Genomic DNA, 26,273 nt, shown 5'->3' with positions numbered 1-26,273 from the left:
CTTATAATGTGCCAATTTGCCTGGCCTCGGGCAACTGAGAGAGTTCAACTCTTATGATGATCACTAATCAGCCAATTAGGTAATCGATCAATTTGAAGTCGATCAGATTCAATGAACTAATCAATAAAGCAATCCAAATGTATCGTATGTTTTCAAAAACCCTTACACATATCCATACATAGCTTGAAAATAAAGATTTGATAAAGAGATTTTCGAAACACAAGCATTCTTGTGTGGGATTAATATATATAAAGTAATATTGTGCAATATTGTTCAGTGACTTGCTTGCTTTTTAGGTCTCGCTGAGTCATTCGTTCATTTTATAACCCACTCGTTCATTATTTTTACTCTACTACTGTTTTTTCTCTTTCTCACTGTCTTAAAATTTTTCCTCCTTCGTTTTATGTTTCGCAAAACATAAAACACAACGTGAAGTCATAAGTTACAGGAGTATTTACGAGGCTACGTCACATCTTCAGCATCGACCAATGGGAACCAGCAAGCTGTCAACCAATACAAGCCTGCGCTGTCCTCAGCAGAAACCAATAGGAACATCCAGGCTACCAGCAAATCCGAGTCTGCGCTGAGATGAATCAACCAATGGCACCAAGCAGATTCTCTACTAATTAGACTAGAACTACCTTCTCCTCAGCAGCAACCAATGGAAACCAACAGGCCACAGCCAATCCACAATGGTGCTGCTCTTCCACAGCAACCAATGAGAATCCTGCAAACTGTCAGCCAATCCCAGCCTACGCTGCGCCTCAATGGCGCCGTTTCACCCACTTTAAAAAAAGAAGAAAACAGAAACTTGCTTTAACTTTCTGATCTGTGGATCATGGCGGCGGCGGCCCAGGCCCAGCTCGGGGATCTCCAGGAAGAGGCCACGTGTTGCATCTGTTTGGAATGTTTCACTGACCCGGTGACTATTGACTGTGGGCACAACTTCTGCCGCTCCTGCATCACTCAGAGCTGGGAGGGGAGAGAGGGAGACTCCCTCTGCCCCCAGTGCAGAGCAACGTCCTGTGGAAGGAGCCTGCGGCCCAACAAGCAACTGGGGAACATCGTGGAGATGTTAAAACACTTCCATCTGTTCCCAGCGAAGCACCAGGGGGAGAATCTGTGTGAGAAACATGATGAGGTCCTGAAGCTCTTCTGTGCAGAGGATCACAGGTTAATATGCGTGGTCTGCAGGGAGTCCAACCAGCATAAAAGTCACTCGGTGACTCCTGTAGAGGAGGCTGCAGAGGAGTACAAGGTATGTCTGTGGGCCTGGAGGAATCATAGGGATCACTGTGAGGAACCTGCAGAGGAGTACAAGGTATGTCTGTGGGCCTTGAGGGATCACTGTAAGGAACCTGCAGAGGAGTACAAGGTATGTCTGTGGGCCTTGAGGGATCACTGTAAGGAACCTGCAGAGGAGTACAAGGTATGTCTGTGGGCCTTGAGGGATCACTGTGAGGAACCTGCAGAGGAGTACAAGGTATGTCTGTGGGCCTTGAGGGATCACTGTAAGGAACCTGCAGAGGAGTACAAGGTATGTCTGTGGGCCTTGAGGGATCACTGTGAGGAACCTGCAGAGGAGTACAAGGTATGTCTGTGGGCCTTGAGGGATCATAGGGATCACTGTAAGGAACCTGCAGAGGAGTACAAGGTATGTCTGTGGGCCTTGCGGGATCATAGGGATCACTGTGAGGAACCTGCAGAGGAGTACAAGGTATGTCTGTGGGCCTTGAGGGATCACTGTGAGGAACCTGCAGAGGAGTACAAGGTATGTCTGTGGGCCTTGAGGGATCATAGGGATCACTGTAAGGAACCTGCAGAGGAGTACAAGGTATGTCTGTGGGCCTTGAGGGATCACTGTAAGGAACCTGCAGAGGAGTACAAGGTATGTCTGTGGGCCTTGAGGGATCACTGTAAGGAACCTGCAGAGGAGTACAAGGTATGTCTGTGGGCCTTGAGGGATCACTGTAAGGAACCTGCAGAGGAGTACAAGGTATGTCTGTGGGCCTTGAGGGATCACTGTGAGGAACCTGCAGAGGAGTACAAGGTATGTCTGCGGGCCTTGAGGGATCACTGTAAGGAACCTGCAGAGGAGTACAAGGTATGTCTGTGGGACTTGAGGGATCACTGTGAGGAACCTGCAGAGGAGTACAAGGTATGTCTGTGGGCCTTGAGGGATCATAGGGATCACTGTAAGGAACCTGCAGAGGAGTACAAGGTATGTCTGTGGGCCTTGAGGGATCATAGGGATCACTGTGAGCCTAATTTAGGATCCTGTAAAGGAGCACAAGGTGTGTATTCTGGTTCTACAAGTGAAGATCACAGGTTATGTCTGTGGGCCTTCAGGGATCACACCGTCCCACTGTGAGGAACCTGCCAAGAAGTACAAGGGGTGTGTGTGGGTGTTCTGAAACTGTGATTGAAGCGCACAAGATATGTCTGAAATTCATAGATCAATAAGTCACTTGGTGAGCCACACTGAGGCAGCTCGAGACCAAAAGCTATGTGTGTGGGTTTTCAGAGGTCACACGTCGCCCTGTGCATCCCATCGAAGAGGCTCCCGAAGAGCACAAGGAATGTTTGTGGATTTCAAGGGGTCACTAGGCACCCTGTAGGTCCATATAAGAGTCTGTTGAAGGGTAATATGTATGTTTATGAATAATAATGCATCCTATGGGTCCTGAAGAGGAGGCTGTAAAAAGTATGCGTCTTCAACAGAGGACAAATGTGTAGAGTAACACAAGGTGTGTGTGTGGGTGTTCAGGGTATACGAGTGGATTCACGCATTAAGTCTTAAAGAGGATGCAAAGTATGGGTTCGGGTAATATGGGATTCAAATTTCACCCCGCGGGTCTCATTGACAAGGGTGCCCAAGAGCACATGGTGTGTATGTAGGTGTTGATATTGAGAAAGTCAATGTTTAATGGTACATGTATCTTTGACAACAAAAATGCATCTCTATTATCGTATTCACCTATTGTGAACTCTCAGTCAACCCCGACTCAGAAATACGTGGTCAGGCAGGCTCTGAGACCCAGGCCTGAGGTTACTGATTTGCAGGTCACAGGTTGGGTGGCAAATAGCTGGCAGACAAACGAGCGAACAGTACACCCTGAGCATTCCTACAGATAGGCGCAGCAACACCACAATGGTCTAGAGAGATTGGCCCAAATTGTTTTTGGAAACACAATTTTATTGAGATTTTCTTATGATAGTCATACTTGCAATGGTAACACATTTGTGCACAATAAATACATATGACATAATTTGATCAAAAATGTGCATTTACACAATCATATACAATATGTGTAGTACAATAATATGAGGAAGACAGGAAATTAAAGGTGTCATCACTACTAAGCAGTTGTCCTGTACGTTCTAGTATCTACTCAATAAAACAAACTTTTTACTCTTAATTTAACAATACCCCCCCCCCACCCTCCCTTCCTCTAGCATCCTATATAATCGTTTATTCACAATACGCTATAATCTTCTCATTTGAAAAAATTATTTTTCCTATATTAAAGTAGACCAGTATATTCTGGTATATCACATCAAGCGGAGTTCTAGGGCTATAATTGGAGGGGTACACCTTATGCTGTGTTAGTGGACAGTAGAGGGTGTGGCTTCGCTCCGGGATAGAGGAGTCATCATGGGATCTATAGATTTAAATGACTGTAACATTTGGTCCCATTCCATAGAAATGGCTATTTTACGTAGTCCATGATATTCTTGTTGCCAAATGATCGCACTCTCTGCAGAGCACAATCGAATCGTTTCTGCGTGCCATGTAAATGGCAGAGGTGGGAAAGCAGATTTCCACCTCATTGTGATGGCTCGTAGTAGGAGAGTAGGATCTGCTTCACATGGCTACCCACACTTTTTGCTGGTGTTTCACTGTTTATCGACCTTAGTCTGGCTGTGGCCCTGCTAATCAGGACCCCAGCCTTGCTGCTTCCTCTCTAAAATGGTGTCCATGTACATTAGGTACATTTCTAATTGGATTCTGGAGTGCCTTATAAGCCCCTAGTATATGGTATACTATGTACCCCACGAAGGCGACTCCTCTTCTGATTGGGCTTTCCTCGTTGCTTCAGACGTGCCCCGACTTGCCTTCGCTGGGTGAGTCCCCCAGACCTCGCTGGTCTGCACCGACGTCCTTTTTCTATTTCCATGTGACTTGCCATTGCCAAGGCTTGTTGGATCCATCCTGGTCGCCGACACCGCAGCACTCTACAGACTTCGTGGGACAGCTCGAATACAGCTCCTGGTCGTCGTCGACGCCTCCTAGACCTCGTGGCTGAAGAGTCAAGACACCCGTCAACTCACCTGAAGCACCCAACATATGTGGCCATTGGTCCATCCTGCCCTTGGTCACTGGCTAGTGACCCAGACTCTGTCCCCTCTGCTTTCAGGTTCCTTCAATCCTAGATCCAGGCTTGGATCTCTCCGGACACTTCTCCTCTTCACGGCAGCAGCACTTCTTTGCCAGCTTCCATTGAAAACAGCGACGTGACCCGACACCAAAAGACACCTATGCACCCGGCTTCCCTGGGTGAGGTAACTAGAGTACTCCGGTGCTCCCGTGGGTGTTGGCCCTAGACACCTCCAAGTCCAAAAGGGTTCGCTCGTAGTCATCCTCTAAGTGTCCTTAAACTCTTAATTTCCCGCCGCGACTTTCCCCCATAGAAGTTAACGGCGATTCGCTGCTGTGTTCTCACACTGCACGCGTCCCCTGTGGGTTCCCTGTGTCACTACCTTGGGTGGTTCCTTGTGCTCCAAGCACTTCTACAGGCTCTAGGCCTTGTGTCTAGTTCAGTCGTGGTTCTTGTACCACTTTATTGGTATATGGTTTGGTACGCACCTAGGGCCCAAACGTGTATTTGTGCTTTTACTGTTGAATACTGACTTGTAACTTAAGTACTTCGAACTTTTGCCTCATAAAGAGACTAGAGGGGTGTGTTTTATCTTAAATACATGTAGTTTAAATATATACCTGGTGTGGTTGTCCTTTCATTTGGTCCTTCAAGAGATTATAGACTGGTAAAACAAGCTGCTTTACATCCCTTCAAAACTTAGCCTGAAGTCTGCTCTCCATAGCTACCACTAGGATAGCTTTCAATAAAGGCTGTCTTTATCCTATCACCATAAGGGTTGCTTGGACTGATACAAGGTGCCCACTAGAACTAGTGGACAGCATATATCAGGCCAACTTCTCACACTCTTTTTGCCAGGAGAATGGCTAGATCCACAAACCTGTAACAAACCCTCTGACTCTTCGGGCACCGGTGTAGCCTCAACAGGCAACTCTCTATAGTGGACCAGACATTCGTACCAGTGACTTCTTATACTCTGTATCTAACCGTATGCCTAAAGGTTCACAAGCGTGGGCAGTCCCATACCATGTGCAGTATATCCACGTCAATCTCCTGACATCTAGGGCGGGGGATTTGTGCAGTCGGATATATTCTATTAAGGTGGCGTGGTGTTGGGTATGCCCTATGCAGTATAATGTACTGTATATGCCCACATTTTCCGTCCATTTAGTCCATAATAGAGTAAGTGTTGTACCTGAGTGCTCTCTAATGCCTCTGTATAACCATTGGGTCAGGTGACGTCCGGTTCCCATTAAATGCATTGCATGCACAAGCTCATTCGTGGGGGGGTTCTATTCCTTCGGGGGACCAGGAACGTTTAATGTAATGGGAAATGTTAGCATGGAGAATAAACATGGTCGAAGGGACTCCTTGAGTGCTAACAAAATTATCATGGTCTGCTAATGTTCCATCCATAAAGAATGCTCCAATAGTTGTCACCCCTTCTTGTACCCAGTGAGATACAGCACGATTAGAAAGGAGTCCAGTCGTGGTAGGTAATCCTAATAAGGGAGTATTAGCGGAGTATGGCGAAACTAGTTTAGTGCCCGTTTCCAGTAACGTATCGCCATTTTTAGTAAAGAAGGGAGATTGGACGGTAGGCTTGCTTTTGGTAGCATCAGCGTTTGGAGTGTACCCTGATTAAGGAGTTGTGGTGTGTAACCCATCTCACGTAGATTTCACCCTGTCAGCCAATATGATAACCATTGCAATTGGGTGGCCATACAATACGCACCAAAATCCGGGGTGCCTAGTTTGCCCTGTTCGGGTCTCAGTTGCAATTTAGCCAAACTCGCACGCCTACGTCCTTTGCCCCAAATAAGTTCTGTCAAAAGTGAATCCAGTGTACGAAAGATATTGGTCGGAACTATAACTGGCAAGTTAGTAAAAAAATAGAAGTCTCGGGAGAATCACCATTTTGGAGAAGGCGACTCAGCCCATCACCGATGAAGGCAACGAGATCCAAAAAGAGACTTGGGATGGCAAAGACCTAATAGTTTTCAAGAGGTTACCATCTATCAGGTCTTGCTTGGATCTATATATTTGTATACCCAAATATTTAAAGGTTTGTGGGGCAGCTTTTAAATAAAGGTCTCCGAATTTAATAAGATCTGAGTTTTCATTATGTTGCATGAAATAAGCATAAGATTTATTGGCGTTTATTGCTAAGCCAGAGATTAGCTTATATTGTTTAAATATATGTGGGATAGGGTCAATATCGGTAGTAAGGTCCTTTAGGTAAAGGATGAGGTCATCAGTCTCCATGTGGGGCCCGGGGTGGGCACCCTTCCCCATTCAACACTGAGTTTAAGCGGGTTATGATCCGAAAGCGTTTCTCCGAGGTATGTAGGATCAGAAATCTGGGAAATCATGAACATAGAGCAGAATATAATGGAAGCCGCTCCATGGATTGGGGAGTGATCCAAGTGGACATCAAGTACAGAGTTATAATCCCCACCCAGGACCCATGGGTATGCCACCCAGTCAGTTAGGACTGTATTCAAGTTGGTGGCATAGATGCTGCCCAGTACTATTGGAATACCATATAGCTTGCCATGCAGCAACACATAGCGCACTTCAGGATTTATAAGTTGTTCTCCCAGAAGGAAAGGCACCCCATGCCTAACCCAGATGAGCATACCCTTAGCAAATGCAGAATAAGAGGTATTAAATATTTGGCCTTTCCGTTTTTTGTGCGTTTTGATAGTTTCCGAATTAGTTTGGTGGTTTTCTTGAATCAGGGCTGTATGCACTTTCCTTCTATTCAATTAGGCGTAAATTCTATGACGTTTGTGTACTGACCCCATGCCCCGTACATTCCACATTAATAGTTGGTATTTACCCAGCACAGCCATGGGACAATGACATAATCCCAAGTAATTACCTTGGGGAGGTATGAGGAGAGTTGCAGATGAGTGTGAGGAGCCAGAGATTCTATAACTCGCACTAAACTACTAAACCCAATACTAGAGCCAACCACTAAACTAAGTTGGTCCAAACATTGTACATAACAAACGAAGTCCAAACGGTTATTTAATTCAGTAGCTGCAGGGGGGTGGGAGCGGAACCGACCACGGCGTCACAGTTCCGAAGAGAGCTACTTTTGGGGCGGGACCCTGTATTATGAGAGCAAAAAGGGGAAATTGACAGAAATCTGGAGAAGGAAAAGACAGGTTAGTTATGCATTAATGCCATCTTACTTCTCTCTAGAATCTTGAATCAGTTCGGCAATGGCAGTAGGTGTCCGTGGGTCGCCCCATTACTCCCCAGCCAAACAAGTCCTTCACAATTTCTCACGTGGTTGAAGGAAAAAGAGCATCATTACTCTGAGTCCGAGTTCAATATATTATCGTCTCATTGCTCCGGTGGCGGTATCTGGCTAGGGTCTTGCATGGAAACGGCCACCGCAAGTGCAGACTCCCGTTCCGTTTATAGCTTGTTCCAGCGCCGGTTTCGGTGTAGGAGGTTTTCGTTTTGGTCTGATGCAGCGGGTTCCGGGTTGGATCGGCCGTGTTGTGACCTGGCGTATTTGTTGATCTATATTGTCCAGTGCCTGTGAGGCGAGGGTAGTTTCCAACCAGTCATTTGCTGCTTCAGGGCATTGAAAAAAGTAAGATTTCTGATCATATAAAATGTTCAGTTTTGCAGGGAACAAGAGTGCATATTTCAAGTTAAGTGCTTGGAGTTTCCGTTTGAGAGGCTGATATGATGCTTGTTGGCGCTGTACCTGAACAGTATAGTCCGGGTAGAGCGAAATTAGAGCGTTTTCATACTGTATGGGAGTGTTTTCTCTAGCCCTCTGGAGTAGGAGGTCACGGTCTCTGTAGTTGTGTGTGGGCTATTGGTGGTCTGGGCGGCGCTCCCGCCGTCTGTCTTCCAGTGGGGATCCTGTGCGCTGTCTCTACACAGAAAAATCCAGATGGACCCTCCGGGGCTACCTGATCCCACAACCATCCCTCTGCAAATTGGGCTGTATTGGACCCTTCCGACCGTTTTGGCATACTTATACTGCAAACATTATTGCGCCTAGCTCTACCCTCCGCATCTTCAGCCCTGTCGAGAAGGGTATCCAATTGTTTTTCAATTGCAGCATACGGTCGGCATGTTCCTTATGTTGGGGCACTATGTCTTCCAGGGTTTGCGTGTGACCCTTGACCGTGCCGGACAGTTTAGTATGGTCTGCTCGCAGGATAGTGAGACCAGTAGCAAGAGTACCAATCTGCTGTTCAAGAGCTTGACGTGAGTCTCTAATTTCTTGTAAAATTTGATCCAATTTATCAGGAGCGGGTGTTGGATAAGTTAGCGGGACACAGCTAATTGAAGATGATTGAGAAGCTGTATCAGAGTCCCCCTGGCTTGGCATATCCGCCGCTGGCATATTCGATTGCTTTCCCTTTGTTCGCCTTATGGTAATTCACAGGACAGGTGATAGTGCGTAAGAGAGCTGCCGTTAAGCAATCCACCAAGAGTGGCGTCAGACCTGATATTAGTGTCTGCAGTGCAAGCTAACATAGGCCTTAGCGTAGGAAATTTAGCACACTAGGAGCAAGTGTGACCACTGTCTGTCAAAAAATACAGGAAAACCAGCTGTGGGGGCAATCCGGGTCCTCTGGCAGAGCATTTATGGTAGGGGTGGCAGTAGCGGCAGATATGAAAGTAGTAGATGCTGGAATACGCCCAGAGAACCTGAACAAGCACTGAAAGGGTACTTAATCAGCATGCACAAAGGATCATTCTTTGAAGTCACAAGTGAAATGGAAATGAACCATAGACTAATTTAGCACAGTCCAACACCAGGTATCCCATTCATCTGTTCCCTGCAACCATCACACAGGATCTGCCTCACATCAGCCGTGTCACAAACCAGCTCGCATTAGAATTCCTGTGGGTAATCGGGGGGAGAGGCAGACGCATTGATAATCGGAGCAGCCTGGTAAAGTGCGTAGGACCAGGGAGAACGTCCGCTCAAGCAGGACCAGTATGTAAAGCACCAATTTCACAGCGGGGGGCCCACCGCTTAGCTCCGCAGACATGTCCTATGCTGGAAACAGGCCCTGGCGATATATGCATTAAGATTGGATGAACTAATCACCCCTTTTAGCTTCCATCAATATAGCTTTATATGCAGACCTGCTATTATATACTAACAACCCAGTGGAGGTAATACCAAGAGTGGAAGCCTGTTTAGAAGAATTTGGTTCGTATTCCGGTTACCTAGCTAACTCCTCTAAGACAGAGGTGATGTGCTGGAACATCAACAATTGGGTGGGTAGATTGAGCAAGGAATTTAGATATCTGGGAATCATCATAGTTAAAGATTTAGTTGATATACCTCTGATCAATTTAAAAAAGGTGTCCAAGGAGGTAACTACCTTTTTACAAGATGGAAAAACCTCCCCCTGACTATCTACGGGAGGGTTAACTTAGTAAAGAGGGTTATCCTACCTAAGATGACATATCTGTTCAGCACTATTCCCCTCGATTTTTCCTAGTAAGGATATCCGCAAAATTGGTAGCTTTATTTGGTCCAATAAGAGCGCTAGACTCTCCTGGAAGAAGTTAAGACGTAAGCTGTTGAAGGGAGGTCTTGCTCTTCCGGACTTAGCCTGGTGCTCTTTTGCTTTTCAATTAAAAAACATACGGATGCTGTTGTCCATAACCGAGGAAACTAACTGGGGGAAGATATTGAGAGAAATGGCCATAGTTGAGGGTGGGGGAGAAGGTTTTTATACAAATTTGGAACTCAAGGTTTAAAAAAAAAAAGTTTGCCTGGAAGTTTTAAGAGCAGCCCTCAATGTGTGGTACAAGGTTAGATGCAGATGGGGGGGATTGGTTACTCCCCGGGGATGCCTGCCTGCTTGGATGCTAGCCTTGCGTTACCTATTAAAAGGGCTGGCATCACGATTTGGTCAGACCTTGTATCCTCAGATGGAATCCATCCGTGGGAATTATTAAGATCTAAAATAGGAAGCCCTTTCTCTAAATTTAAATACCTACAATTGGCCTCCTGGTTAATAGCAGAAAAAGAGTCTATTTGTGGCGATTGGGAAATCGAGCTTATTCTTCAGAATTCAAATCCCCCAAAAAAGAGGTTGCATATTGGTATAAGGAACTCCTTGATGCAGGTGACGCAGATCTCCCTCCACAGTATGTGGCCTGGAATCCGTCACCCTTGGACTCTAAAGCTGCAGATCTATATGACTTATCACTTCAAGCCCTATATAAGTTTGTTAAACCGGCACCCGTAAAAAAAGAATCATTTTTATGTTATTAATAGACTATACTATACCCCTGTGAAAATAGCGAGATTTGCTCCTTTAGTCTCCCCTAAATGCCCAAGATGTGACTTTTCTGAAGCTGATGTACATATATTCTACAAGTGATTTTAAATTAAGTGGGTTTTGGCAGAATGTAGAGCGTGCTCTTGGCGCCATCTTTAAAGTCAAGATCAATTTGAACTTTCTATAGTAATTTTTGGTATGGATTTTGACTGATGAATTTACTGCGGCCAATTCAAAGGGGCTTGTTACTATACTTAATTCTTATTGCTCGAAGGGAGATATGTAAACTTTGGAAAGACCCACGGCCTCCACTTTCGGATAATTGGTTGAAAGCTGCATTTGGTTTGGCACGTTTGGACCGGGGGTATCTAAATGACAATTCCGATATTTGGTCACAGTTTTTATCATGGGGCAGATGAGACTGGTTGAATGCCCCCGGGTCCTATGATTATACAAAGCAGTTGGCCAATGCAGTAGCAGAAGCCTTGGGTGCCCAGGTCGGAAGGATTGCTTCTTGACAGAATTGCAGACGCTGAATGGTGAGATGAGGACTTAAAGAAAAGAAGAAAAAAAAAGGAAAGAGCTTGAGATCGCCTCATAGATATGTAATTGGTCATTCATAGTATAAGTGATTTTCTCATGTCGTGCAATGCGATACACTTTAAGGAGCCATTCGGTCGACAGGGGTGGGAGGACCTGCTACAGTGATGTAATGTGCAGAGTTTGGCCATCGCAAGTGGCGTGGCTAGTCATCTGCAGTTGTGAGAGATCCTGCCAGGGAGGTCTGAAAAATCATAAAGAAGAGCAAGGTGGGCCAGACGAGTAATCCGAACGGTGCTATCCTGTCGTTGGTGCCCACAAGCATGAGACCAGTATGAAATAAGTCGGGGGTGGTCTTGTCATTGAGAAGGAGGGCATGATCTACTACTTGGAGTGTGGTTGTCTCAAGGTGCAGTCTGGTATGGACACAGATTGGTCCTCCTGTGACAGATTATTCTTTCTGATGTGCTCCTGGAAGGTGGTTAATAGGGCAGGTGATGGTGAGGTTTCTGGGACCTGGGATGGTTTCTTTAGCAAGGGAAATATCTGACCTGTTCTAAGAGTGTGTGAGTTTTCCTGGACTGAGGAAGATGAGGAGAGTGTGGTGGAAGGAGCTCTCCTTGGAGCATTTGAGCAGGTTGATAATGGATGAAGGAAAGGAGATGAAGGAAAGGAGCTTACCTAGAGATATTCAAAAGATCCCCATACATGAACCATTTGAAGGAGTTCCATTTGGTGGTGAAGAAATGGGAGATGTGTGGGGCGTGAAATGATGATGTTCGATCTGATTTGTTGGAGAAGAGGTTGATGTCATTTCATTGGTCGTCTAGTGCAGAGACTGTAGGTTCTGGCAGAGGGTTGGTTCAATGTTTGACGGCCTTGGAGGGCTTTGCATCTGATGGTTACTTCGCTGATGGTGGTTTTCTAGTAAAAAGCGTTAGCTGTGGTTAGATTTAGTGTGGCAACTTTACATTGTCCCCCCTCCAGTAATGGGTCTGGTTTGCCTCCGGCCTGGCTCAATTTTACTACATGACAAGTTTACGCTTACACCACATCCTGCCCGTGGCATGAGGTCATCAGACTCCTCAGTCAGTGAGCCGTGTGGTCCAACGGTCTAGGGGCTCAGCTCCCACCCACGTTTCTTACGTGAATGATGTTGCACTAAGTTTCGCCAGCAGCAGTGCGAGCGAGACAAATCTCCTGAGTGTTGTAGGTAGTCACTTGCGGTATCCTAAAAGGGCAGTTTTGCAGACACACGCTCAAAGATCTGCACCCAAATGCTGCAATTTGAGGACAGTGCCAGGCCAGGTGCAGGAAGTCTGCATTCGGTGCAGAGCAACGTATGCAGTTTGTTACAGCCGCTCCACCATATGTGGCTTGTTTAAATGGGGTGCTGTAGGCTTGATGCAAAACGTTGAAGTGAAGTAGTCTTAGTCGACCATTGTTGAATTCCATTAGCAGGTCTACTAGGGTTCACTGAAGAAACATTATTCGGATGTGTTTGAGCTGCTGTCTGATAATTCCTTGGATCTTTTGTTTATCACGGAGACTTGGTTGGATAGCTCCTCAGATCCAATTGTTTCACTGGCTACTCCTGGGGGCTATGAAATATGTAGATTGGACCGCCCGTTGGGGAGGGGTGGCTATTATTTTTAAAGAAAAGTGGGCTCTTTGCAAGTGCGACTTTAGTGCCTGGGGCGGGTGCGGAGCCCTTGATTTCAGCATTCGCTTCTCGGCTCATTTCACGCTGGGGGGCTCTCTGATTTACCGTCCCCTCGGTCCTGCGAAGTCCTTTCTTCAGGCCTGTGGTGAGGCAGTGACCACCCGGGCTCTGCGCTTCTCTCATTGTATGATACTTGGCGATTTTAATATACATCTTGATCAGATGGACTCCAGGGATTCATTAGAGTTCTTTGACACTCTTCAACTCGCCCACTACTCTCAATGGGTCACTCGGGCGACTCATCAAGGGGGCCATATTCTTGACCCCATCTGTGCTAATTTTTCCATCAAAGCCAATGACCCCCTTCCAGTCTCTTGGTCAGACCAGTATTAGAGCTTTTTTTTTCCTGGGAGGTGGCCTTACCTAGTTCAATGGCCTCTGTCTCCCGTAAACCACTATTCAAAAGAACTGAGCCCGCCAAATTTGCAATGGCTTTATCGGCTGGTAGGCCGCTTCTCCCTCAGGATTTGGATGGGAGCCTTTTAGCTTTCTCAAAATGGATTCAGGATACTGTGACTACTATTGCTATCCCCACTTCGACGAGGCGCTCCAGGGAGTCTCCCTCTAAACCGTGGTACACAGCAGAGTTGACGCTTTTGAAGCATGATTGTAAAAAATTGGAACGCTCTTGGCGCCTCAGTAAGTATTGTTTGGTGGCAAAGGGTATGCATAGGCAGAGCCAGAAAATATATTATACGGCTATCTTACAAGCTAAAAAAGATTATTACGTTGTCAGTATTGACCAGGCGCACAACAATTCAAAGGAGATCTTTGCTATTGTAAAGAGCTTTGTCACCCACAGCTCAGCCAAGTTCTCGGCCAGCGACGGATGCCTGGTGTGATACGCTATCTAATTTTTTCTTGGATAAAATCCCAAGGATTCAAGATAGTTTCATATTTGTTCCATCTAATCCCTCGTCGCCCATTTCCGATTCTATCTCCCCTAGGCATTCTCTGGCTAATTTTTCCCCAGTTGACTTGTCTTGTACTTTGAAGATTTTGAAGGGACTGAAATCTGGCTCACCTGCTGACCCCTGCCCTGCAAGACTATTGGCGGCAGTAGCGGAGGTTGTCAACTTTGAGGTGAACAGTATTATTAATCGTTCCTTGCTGGATGCTTGTGTCCCTAGTGTTTGGAAGCAGGCACAAATTCTTCCCCTATTGAAAAAACCTGCCCTCAATCCCCTGATTCCTGGGAATTATAGGCCCATCTCTCTTCTTCCTAGCCTTGCCGAGGTTTGTGAGAAGGTAGTGAACAGACCACTGACAGAGTTTGTGAAGATAGAGGAGATTTTGCACCCAGCTCAGTCGGGCTTTCGTTCCTCTTACAGTACCGAAGGGGCGTTGGTAGAAGTGACTGAGGCGATTCGAGGATGCCGGCGGGAGAGGAGCCTTGGTGCTGCTTGACCTGTCGGCTGCATTTGATACGGTTCCCCACTCTTTATTGCTTGACCGACTTGCGGAGATTGGTGTCTCTGGATCAGCCTGGGGTTGGATTAAGTCCTTTTTGGAGGGCCGGGTTCAGCAAGTCTGGCTCCCTCCAGCAGCGTCTTCTTCACGGCCGGTCTCCACTGGGGTGCCACAGGGTAAACAGTCATTATATCGAATAAAAAATATCGACTGGACAGAATATAGAGTTTTAAATATAGAATGGACAGAATATCGAATTGCCAAAATATAGTGAAGAATATCGAAAATCGGGTAAGAAGTATCGATTTACATAATATCGAAGTAAGTAATATCGACAGTCATAATATAGTTAAAAATATCGAATTTTTTTATTGTGTTTTAAGTGTTGGTATATGTGTTAAAAGTATGTATTAATTTTGGAATGTATGTTTGAATATTTTTAAAGTAATGAATTTTATGTTATTTAATTTTTGTGTAATTTAATTCCGTAGCGGGTTGTGGGTTTATAGGGGATTAGGGTGGGAAGTAATTTAATTATAGTACATTCAATAATAATTTTTAGGAATTATTAATTATTTTTAATTTCATTTTGCGTTCTACTTCTGTAGCAGGTTGTGGGTTTATAGGGGAATAGGGTGGGAAGTAATTTAATTGTGAAGTAATTATTGATTGGTATTAAATTAATTGGTTGATTAATAATTGGTAAATAATTTGTATTATATTAATGGTATTAATTTATTATTTGTAGCGGGTTGTGGGTATATAGGGGAATATGGTGGGAAGTAATTTAATTGTAAATTAATTATTGAAATAATTTTAGTATATTGATTTATTAATAGGTATTTCTAATTTGAAAACTGGACACCCTGTGGGGGAGAGTCTGTTGGCGCCATCCCTGACCTGCTGTCCCGTCGCTGTTCCTGGGCTAATTAACACCGTGTCTCCCCTGCTGCCGCTTTACCATCGTGCGGCCGAAGAGCGGGGAGACTACATTCCCCAGGTGCCCTAGCGCCCGCCTCACGCAAAGCACGCGCCCGGAGGCGCTTAAAAGGACGTGGATCCCCCCGCGTCGCGGGACGCGCGCGGGCGGCGCCGGGCTGAGCCCGGGCAGAGGGCGGGCCGTCTGGGGCCGGAAGAGGCCGGGCCGGGTCAAATCGCTCATCCTGCTCCCTCCTCTACCAGGCACTGTTCTGCAAGGCAAGTACAAAACCGCTGCTACGGGATTTGGGACACTGAGACTGTTGCTGCGGATGTCGATTCACTGGGTGTATCTATTGCATTCTGTTGACCGCTGACTTTTCCCCGCTCTTTGCTGTCAATAGTCCCGCATTCATCCCGCCTCATATAGTGGTTGGAGGCAGTGGTGGGAGATCCATGTTGTGTCCTGCACTACCCCTTCGGTGCCCATTAAATTTATAGTTGGCCCGTCCCGTCCCTTATCCTATCGCCATGGTAAAGAGCAAGAACCCTCAGTCTAGGGCGGAGGGAGGGGTTAAGGGGACCCTGGACGCCTTTATCGTAAGAGCAGAGTCCCTACTCGCCCATGAAATCTTACTGACGGAAAAGCGGCTTTCCCTGGACGCTTTAATAGCCAAGAAACGTTCCTCGCTGGGAAACTTAGCCCTCAGTGTAACGCCGGGAGGAACTCTCCCTGACCCTTTGCAGGTGGCGGACCCTAGTCCACGGGGGTCCCTAGATTTAGAAAGCCCGTCTGCCATAATTATTTCCCCGACTTCCAGGGTGTCGCAAGCTGCTGGCTCTCAACACCCTGACACTGTCTCAGGAGCAGCAGAAAGGGGGGGGGCAAATGCACTCTCGCCAGCAGTAGTCACTGAATCCAAACAATCACCCACCAGGGAAGTGGTAACTCGATCGAAAAGATCTCAATTACAGCCAGGCCCAGTAACCGTAGGAGGGACGCATACCCCTAATCCCGCGAGTAAGCCTAGTCGCAGAGGACCAACCAAGACCACCAAGAACCTTGAGTGCTCAAAATGCACAACCTGTAAAACCATAAATGGCTCGACAGGGCTAAACGAAGCCACTACAGCACTGGAAGGAAAATTGGAACAACTATTAGTCCAACATCTAGGCCCGGTATTATTAGCACTTTCCAGTTTGGAACGCACAATAAGGAGGCTGGTGGAATCAGTCTCTGAAAAGCCAGATGGGATCCTCCCACAGAGGAGGCAAGAGGGTGGAGGGAATGAAGAGGAGTCACACAGGGTTGCCTGTGACAAAACGGTTACCTTTAATAACGAACCTGAACCCAGTAACTGTAGGGAAGCCACCTTAGTACAAGCACACACTGGCAATAAGCACCCGGGACAAAAATCTAAGGGTAATACACGCACCCCCCCCGACCCAAACACCACCCCCTGTGGTCTAAATGAGAATGTAGGCCGGCCCAACACTAGCAACAACACTGCTTGCGCACAGAATACCCCAGGCCTCCCGATTCTTGATTTACCCCCTGCATCCAGTCCCTACACGTTAGTGCTAGTAGGTGTCCCAGGCCTTAATAAAGATGTCGAGGAATCAACTAGCACCCTGATAAATAAGACCGTACACTGGGCGCGTAACAAATCACATGGGATGAGGCTCGAACATGGGCACATCTTAATGGCTAGGAGGGTGGCCTGGATCGGGAATAGCGCGAAAAGATTCACAGGTGACTGCATCATAGTTAATTTTAGACACCCCGAGATGGTGAGAGAATTACTTGACAACCGACACATGTACGGGGGCCTAGAGTCACCTATATCGATGCTACCCCTGCACTTTTTTTATAGGAATAACATACCAGACATTGGGCAAGGATGGCGGGGGCCTTGGTGCCCCAAAAATCGGAGGGAGGTGGCACCCGTATTTGACACAAATAGATTTGCACCGCTCTCTTGTCCCTCTGCATTGGACGAACAGGACTGACTGTTGGAATTAGGGAGTATGGTGCCTGAGCAGGTAAATCCTACCTTGGTCAATATTGTAGATGCCATAGGGATCCCGGAGCAAGTGGTAGTAGCCGCCCCTGGTGTAGAGCAAGGGACGGAAACGGAAGACAGGCCGCTAACACCACACGGTCTGGACAAGAGCCCCTCCCTAAGAACGACGCTTAGCAAGACTAGGGGTATAGCTCCAAACTCCAGGGATTTGGGGATCATTTCCTGGAATATTTCAGGACTCGCTACCAAGATCCATAACACTGAATGGTTAGCATTTATAACAAATTTTCAAATCATTTGCCTACAGGAAACATGGGAAACTAACAAAACTGTCCCATTCCTGGAAGGATATAAAATGTTTTTTGTACCAGCCCTGAAATCTAACATGGGAAGAGCCAAAGGCGGTTTAATCACGTATGTAGCACTGTCATTGCAGGGGAAATGGCAAGATCTGGGGTGGGACTCTGCCTGCATTCAGGGCATAAAATACTCATTGGTGGGTCAAAAGCTGATTTTTATAAATTTTTATAATGCTGGACAATCATTAATAAACTTGATGGAATTAGAGGAAAGATTGGCCACCCTTCAGAACTCAGGGGACGAGGGCTATCAACTAATTCTCATGGGTGACTTTAACTGCCACCAGTGCCCACACTTGAAATGGGAGGGCGGCACTTGGGATAATTGCCCCTCTATTAAGGGTTGGCACTTGGAGCATTCCAGAGAGGGTTTCTCCCTGAGTACAATATTGAGTGAGTTCGCCCTAACCCACACAATGGATCTGATTGATCGGGGGAATTCTGATGATATAGCCCCTTCCTTTAAAGGAAGAGGCTGTAATTCAATAATAGACTACATCTTCATTCCCACTGTCTTAATACACAGTATAGGCAAGTTTATGATAGTACCCAGCGTGTTTAGCGATCACAACCCCTTGGTTATGCTTCTAGTGGACATCCTCCCAGGCACCAAAATAGACAGAAGGACCACCACGGGTGTATTCAAGGCAAAGGATCAAGGAAGAAGAATCAAATGGGAAAACATCGATGGAGAACAACTCCATAAAGCCCTCCTTGCCAATGCCGAGAATCACCTGTGGAGATGTTTAGATCCCACGGTTGAGGGGAGGGATTTGATTGCAGCGTTTGAGGGCACCGCACAGCATATAGACACCCTCTTAAGAAGTAAACCAAGGTCCCAGGCAGATTGCTGCCCTAGATGGTTCGATAAGAACTGCTCTAGAACCCACAGGGACCTAAAAATGGCATTATCATCCGCCCCTAGGAATAGAGGAGAGATTGCAGCGTGTAGGGCCCGGTACAAAAAGGCAACGAAGTTGCGAAAAATATCCTTACAAACAGAGGCATGGGAATCCCTGAAAGAGGCTGCAGAGCTCCATGACATGACCAGTTTCTGGAGGATTATAAACGCCCCATGTTTTCAACCCCCAAATAAGCCTCAGGTGGCTTCCCATATTTTGCCAGATGAATGGGTGGCGCATTTTAGTGGCCTTTACAACCGTGGTGAGTCGGAGGAGTTGCCAAATATCGACATAGAATCACTCGGTGACGATTGGTCCCACTTCACGGTCGAGGAGGTCACACTGGGAATTGAGTGCTTGGTGATGAGGAAGGCCCCAGGCCCAGACGGGATACCCCCCGACCTTTTTAAAAGCCAGGTAGAGCTTTGGGCCCCGGTATTGACTAGGGTGCTGAACACAGCCACTGAAGCAGGCATGCCCAGATCCTGGTCCACTGCCACGATCGTACCCATATTTAAAAAGGGCAACAAAAACGATCCACAGTGTTATCGCCCAATTTCCCTTATTGATGTCTCAGCAAAAATCTTAGGAAGAGCTGTTTTAAATCGTCTGTTGACTTGGGCCGATGAAAATAACCTCATCACGGATGTGCAATACGGGTTTAGAAACGGGCGTTCCACTACTGATCAGTGCCTTAACCTGTACCTCCTGACAGCGAAGTACACTGTGGCCAGGGAAGGCACCGTGTACCTGGCTTTTATGGATCTCTCAGCAGCATTCGACTGTGTGAACAGAAGACGACTGTGGGAGATCCTGGTTGCGATGGGTGTCGAACCTGGCCTGATTCATATTCTACAAACTCTCCATTTAAATACCACGGCACGAGTCAGATTTGGTGAGAGAGGGGAAGTGACAGAGGACTTTGGGTGCAGTGGAGGGGTGAGACAGGGGTGCATCCTCGCCCCTTTTTTGTTCACGCTCTATATTAATGGACTTGACAAGGCACTCAGAGAGCTGGAGGCCGATTGTCCCTGCATTGGGAGGAGAAGTATACCAGTCCTCCTTTATGCAGATGACGCGGTACTCCTGGCACGCACAGGAAGGAGCCTGCAGACCCTCATCAGCGGCTTTGTACGTTTCATGGCAGATTTAGACTTAGTTCCCAACCTATCAAAGTCTTATGTTATGGAAGCGGGCAAAACGCCTCTAAGGAATTACACCTTCTCTATAGGCACCCACAAACTTGAGAAGGTAAAAACCTTTAATTACTTGGGGATCATGTTCGACAAGGACCTCTCTTTTAAACCCCTTGCAAAGCACAAATGCAGTCAACACCCGAGTGCAGCGGGGTCAATCATGAATTATGCAAGTAGACTGGGTCGGTGGTCTCCCAAAGAAATAGTAACGCTATATAGGTCAGTTTGCTGTGCTAAGACTTTGTATGGGAGCGAGCTGTGGGGTTTTATAGACCCAAGCAAAATCCAAGTGGAAGAAAACAAGTTCCTAAGGAGATTATTGCAAGTGCCCCAATGTATCCCCTCATACATCGCCCACGAGGAATTGGGCATTCCTCACCTTGGTGACAGGATACAGCTCAATCCGTTAATTTGCTGGATCAAGATCTGGACAAACCCCGAGGCACTGTTAACTAGACAAATCTTGGAGGATTGCATGAGGGGGGATAAGGGCCTGCTAATACCTTGGCTCAAGTACGTCAGGGAGGCACTAGATACATTGGACCACGCATCCTTTTTCAACAAACCTTCCACACTGGCCAAGAATGATCTGGTTCTCACCAAGGCTGACCACCTACGACATATAGCCAGGGCAAGAGAGGAAATAGAAGGCCGAAAACATAGTGTCCGTGACTATCAGCTCACAAAAACCTCCGTGGGGATGGAAGCCTACCTGTCTAACACATACAACAAACAGGACAGATTCCTGATGACTAGATTCAGGTTAAATCTTGTGCATCACATTTTGTCAGTCCCCGCTGGCTTTGTGAGCGATGTTAGGACAAAAGGGTGCTGCGGCTGCGATCTCCGCAGGACACCCTACACTTCGTTCTTCTTTGTCCCTTTTATGCACTACCAAGGTCCCGGTTTTTAAAAACAGTCTTAAAACGAGCTAAAATTAGACAGGCCAAAGTGGCCCTTTTGTTCCTTAAAATGTCGACTGACCCTTTTGTCTTATTTAGCACTGTGCACTTTTTGAGACTTGCAGTCAAATTAAGATTGACCAAAGGAGAGGCCCAATGAAGCAGATAATGGACAATTTGTCTGGGAATGATTTGATACATACAGATATATTTTACCCCCTTTCATGTAAGATTGTCGTATATAAAGGCTTTCTGCATTGGATTGTTCGTTTTTTAACTTGTTTTTATATAGGGATTTTATATTATTGATTTTACTGGAAATGTATATAATTGACTCATATCATTTTTATTGGAGTCTAATATTGTTGTATGAATTGTATCTTTTATGGATATCTTGTCTTTTATCCGAATAAAGATTATTGAATTGACTTGACTTGAGGTATTTGTATTAATTGTTGGTATTGAAAATTAATTGGTTGATTCATTATTAATAGGTAAATACTTTTTTGGCATTAATAATTAAATTATTTTTAATAAAATATAAAATTATTGTTTTCCCTACTGTTGCACTCACTGGAGTGGGAATAGTAATTTTTACCCCTACGCCATTTGACGTTTTCCCTACTGTTGCACTCTCTGGAGTGGGAATATTAATTTTTACCCTCCCTCTATCCAATGCTTTCCCTACTATTGCACTTACTGGAGTGGTAATAGTAAATTTTACCTCCCACTATCCTACGCAAAAAATATTGAATATCTTTAATATTACATAAATATATATGTATTAAATTCTTTTTTTTTTTTTACTTAATTATTTATTAATTTTAAAGGTATTTAAGTATTTTTAAGTATTTTAGTTAATTATATGTATTTCATTAATTTTACATTACTTTTAATACATTTTAAAAAATCGATATTTTGACCAACTATTTTTTACAACGATATTTTGGATTCTATATTTTTGAACTTACCTGTTTGTAGATAGGGATTCGATATTTTGGCATTCTGTATTTTTTCCTCGATATTTTGACAAGTCGATATTATCCTTCTCGATATTTCGTCAGTGATCCGTGCCATAGGAATCATCCCTTAGCCCCCTTTTGTTTAACATCTATCTTACTCCTCTAGTCAAATTGGCGGAGGATTTGGGGGCTAAGGTGATTGCATATGCTGATGACACCCAGCTACTATTTACCCTGAATAAAAATGAGGAAGCCGTGACTTCCGTTCAATTCTGCCTGTCTTCTGTATTCAAGTGGCTTGCGAATGCCCAATTAAAATGCAATGAAGATAAGTCAGAGATACTTTTGTACGGTAATTTCTCCCCTGGTTGGTTTTAGAGATACGATTTGGCCATCCGAGTTCCCGCCTCCATCGTCCAGCAGCTGTATTGCCAAGAACTTAGGAGTGTGGTTCAAAGATTATCTCTCCTTTGCAACTCAAGTAAAGAGACTTTCGGGATGCTGTTTCGGCCTCCTTAGAGTCCTGAGAAGATTTCTACCGCTTCTTCCTCGGGCGGTGAAAGAGTCAGTGGTTTGTGCGCTCATTCTCTCCCGCCTGGACTATGCCAATGCGCTGTATGTGGGGATTCCGGCATATTCTCTTAATAAACTTCAAGTGGTGCAGAATGCAGCGGCTCGCCTTTTGGGAGAGATTCCCTTAAGGATTAGCGTGCGAGGTTACCTACGCTCTCTTCACTGGCTTCCAATGATGGCTCGGGTGAAGTTTAAATCTCTCACTATTGTCCATCGTGCTCTACATGGCCTGGGGCCACTCTATCTGCAGAAACTGTTCTCCTTTTATGTTCAAGGGAGGTTATTGCGTTTTGGCAAAGGTTCCCCGCTTCTGCCGGCATAGGCTAGGTGGTGGTTCCCTCGCCGTTCAGGCAGCCCAGGCTTGGAATGCTCTTCCGCAGGCGCTTCGCAGTGTTGAAGATCCGGTGGTTTTTAGAAAACTGTTAAACGTTTCTTTTTGTCTAAGTTTTGGATATGCTCTCAGTTTCTCTATGCTCGCGCCGGGACACTCCTTGGAGTAGCTGTGCTCGTTAGACTAATTAACATAACATTGTCCGCTTGTTTGACGCAATAGAGCCATTTTCGCTCAGTAGTTGTGTGGCCAGGGATGTTTACCATTTCGCTGTAGCGGTAATCAATGGGGCGTCTGTCTGTAGGAGCGTAAAATGTACTGGTCCAGTGAGCGTTGGATTGCAGCATTCAGAGTAACGAATGCTTTGCACGCTCTTGGTTCCTACAGAGAGGATGAATCGTGCACCTTACAAAAGGCTTGCATTCGTATGTTGGTGAAAGTTTCCACTAGTGTAGGCTGTATGTGTCTGCCGATGGTGGCTAAGTCTATATAGACGCCACCGGGGAAACAAATCTACTATCTTAGTTATTCCCCCCCCCTCCCCTCTTATTCTGTTGCGGGTCTGTTTGTCAGCTGTGATTAAGTAAAGCGGGTGGTGAGTCGGGGACTATTCCGGGGGTGTATAGCTCAGGGCAGGCCAGCCGTGCACTATTCACTGAGTTTAATTCAGTACGGCTCTGTCGAGGTGCCCTCCCAATCGGGGCACTCTAGGGTATTGATGTGCTGTGTCTTGCTCAATTGCTTGGTGAGCCATATATATGCCGGGGGGTGTATCCAGTTGTGAGTGTGGTGTGCCTGTGCACAGTAGTAGTACAGTTTAAAGTTTGGTGCTTCTAATCCCCCCCCCCCCCCTAGTCATACGGCAACATGAGTGTTCAGTTTATTCTGGGCTGGTATTATAGATACTTTTACTTAGTGCTTTGAAAATGTCACTACGACAACGTTTATTTTTTAAAGTAGTTTCCCATCTAAGTATTATTATGGGTTTAGGTGTAAAATACTAATGTCTTTATCAAGTAGGAGTAAGTGCCAGTCATGAAGCTAGTTTACCTGGAGCAGGAGTTCTGGCCCTAGGTCCTTCCAGATCTGAAAAGGTGCAAATAGGTGACGCCCTTGTCTGTGTCCTTGTTTGTGATTCTCGAGGCTGGTACTAACAGTCTTGATATGTACAACTGATGCATACAATCTGTATGTGTGGCTGGTACAGTCTGGGCAGGTATGTTTGGTACTGTAATGATATTTTTTTGTAAGTAAGACCGCACTCTACTGATCTACACTTATTTCTTGCAATTTCATCTCTGCAGGTAAAACTTCAAGAGTGGCTGCGTCTTCTGAAGAAAGAGGAGGAATATATTCTGGAGTCGAGACTCAAGGAAGAATATAAAACCATGAGGGTGAGTGGCTGCGTGATGGCTGTGTCTCTATTTGCCCATGTACTTGTGTGTACGTCTTAAATTTAAAGACACACAGAAGCCAATGAGACACCCCACATACCAGGTTGTGATGCACCCTAGGTAAATATAGTGACCAGAGTCCATGCTGTTGGACATTTGGCCAGAAATCAGCCATGGGTGTGTCTTAAAACAAACCAAAATAAAAATTACTCGGCTCACCCTAAGATAATACATATATGCTTACGTAATGTGTATTAATGTATGTATTTACATGTGTGGCATTATCTGGCAGTGAGTTTATACCTGTGAGTGTATGTGTGGGTATGTGAGTGTGCGGGCATGTTCACACTTGTGTTACAGTATTTGTGCTTCGATGGATGGTCCTGGAGTTATCTTTGGGTGTGCATGCATGCCTGTGCTTCTCTGTCATTGTGTATTTCTGTGGGCACGGTTAAGTGTTTCTGTATGTCTTTGTATGTATGCATTTTGAGCATCAAAATATGCCAATAAATGTGTGTGTGTGTGTTTCTGGGATGTGTATGTTTTAGTGTGAATCTATTGGCTGTGAGTTTGTAATTCATATGTGAATGTCTGTGAGTTCACATTTCACATGATCTGGTGGTATTTGTGAGTGTGCAAATAAATGTGTGCATCTGTATGAGTGTGTGCCTCTGTGAGTTTGTGTATCCCTGGGTCTGGATATATACATCTGTGAGATGAGATATATATCTATATATCTATGTGAGTATGTGTATGCATGGGTGTGTCTGGAGATTGTGTGTTGGACCTGGCCCTTTTGGCAGGTTCACCCCTAAACTTTTTGCATTTATCCTGGCCTTTTTCCCTATGTAGGTGCAGATTCCGATCCTGGAAAAATTTTCCCCGTACGAAATGTATCCGGATTTTTTTCCGTACGAATCGTACAAGTACCGTACAAACTGGCAAGTACGATTCGTATGGGAAAAAGTCCATATGAATCGCATTGGGAAAATTCCCCCACACGTCCTCGGGTCGGAAAAAGTGTCCGACACGTCCCCGGACGATTATCCGTACGAATCGGAAAAATGAAGTCCGAGCGTGCAAGTACGATCTGTCCCGTCCGTCCGAATGTACACCCGTATGGAAAAAAGACCGTCCGGCGCGAACTTCAATACCAACCATGGAGACATGTGCCCGCATACGTACGAGTCGTACCCCCACCCGTGTATGTACGAGTCGTACCCCCACCCGTGTATGTACGAGTGGTACCCCCACCCGTGTATGTACGAGACGTACCCCCACCCGTGTATGTAGGGTGCTACGCGCTGGGGGTCCGCACCATACATTCAAGGGTGGGGGTACACGGGTGGGGGTACGTCTCGTACATACACGGGTGGGGGTACGGCACGTACATACACGGGTGGGGGTATGGCACGTACAACCGCGGGGGGGGGGGGGGGTTCGGCGTGTACCGGGCCCCCAATTCCGCTCGCATCGCGCCGTACTTTGCTTTTCCGGCACTTTTTGGGTGCCGTAAAAATATTGCCGTACGGACTGGTGTTGGTACGATTCGTACTGCCTGGTTCGTGAAATGCAGCCTGCATGCGTCCCGACGTCACGTCGGCGCTGTCCCGGATCACATTGGTATGTGTATTTACAGTCGGTCGGTGTTTTTTCCGACTCGTACGGAAATGGCGTTTCCGTACGAATCGTACTTGCAAGTTTGTAGGGTTATTTTACCGGGTACGAGTCGGACGGAGAAAACCCTCCGACCGACGGTTCGTACCCGGTTTGTCCAGGATTGGAATCGGCACCGTAGTGTTAGTAGTTTTAGGCCTATAGGCAATTTAGCACTGTGTCCCAGTGTAAAGTGCGTACGCTCTGTGTTACATTTAGTGAGACTGGCCTGCCCTCCCATAGGAATGCATGGGGGATATGTGTGTCCATGGTAGTTCCTGATGTGAGAGGAGTGCAGGGGCGAGTTTGGCATGTGCGAACTCGTGAGAATAAATGCTGCGCAATGGTGTGCGCAGATTTATTGTGACTGGTGGAAAAGTGCCACTTCTAGAAGTTGGCATTGCTTTGCAATGTGAATTGCCTATCTGGCTTGTGATTCTCAGGAGCTGAGAGGGCTGGGGAATTCCAGGAGCCAGGGTGAGTCTGCCCGGTGGTGAATGGAGAGATCTGCATGTAGATGGGAGGGAGGAGTTGCACCTGGGACCTGAATGGGGCTGGGCCTTCCCTTCACAATGCTGGCTCCACCTCCTGTGGTGCGTCTGATGTCCCTGGCCTGTCCTGTGAATAGAGAGGGGAGCTGGGCAAAACAAAGTGCTCCTGAACCATTTGTATCTGGTTCGCCCCTGGCCCTACAGTTGCAGAACAAAGGAAAATGCTGTATAA

At 46.2% G+C, this 26,273-nt stretch overlaps 1 protein-coding gene across 2 annotated transcripts in view; it reads left to right on the top strand.

Moving 5' to 3' along the window:
• Positions 1-736: 736 nt before the first annotated feature.
• LOC146869113 (E3 ubiquitin-protein ligase TRIM39-like) overlaps positions 737-26,273 on the top strand; it is a 73,888-nt gene continuing 48,351 nt past the window's right edge. The window contains exons 1-2 of one of the 2 annotated variants that reach the window (XM_085609599.1): positions 737-1,258; positions 23,805-23,894. In XM_085609599.1, coding sequence (XP_085465725.1) covers positions 839-1,258; positions 23,805-23,894 — 510 coding nt within the window. In that variant the 5' untranslated portion in view covers positions 737-838. The remainder of the gene's footprint in view (positions 1,259-23,804; positions 23,895-26,273) is intronic. The other variant, XM_085609739.1, reaches the window with a different exon arrangement.

The sequence above is a fragment of the Triturus cristatus genome, chromosome 1_1 (assembly GCF_964204655.1).
Source record: "Triturus cristatus chromosome 1_1, aTriCri1.1, whole genome shotgun sequence".
Taxonomy (NCBI): Eukaryota; Metazoa; Chordata; class Amphibia; order Caudata; family Salamandridae; genus Triturus; species Triturus cristatus.
The sequence above is the reverse complement of the archived record's forward strand: the minus strand, read 5'-3'. Positions and strand labels throughout refer to the sequence as shown.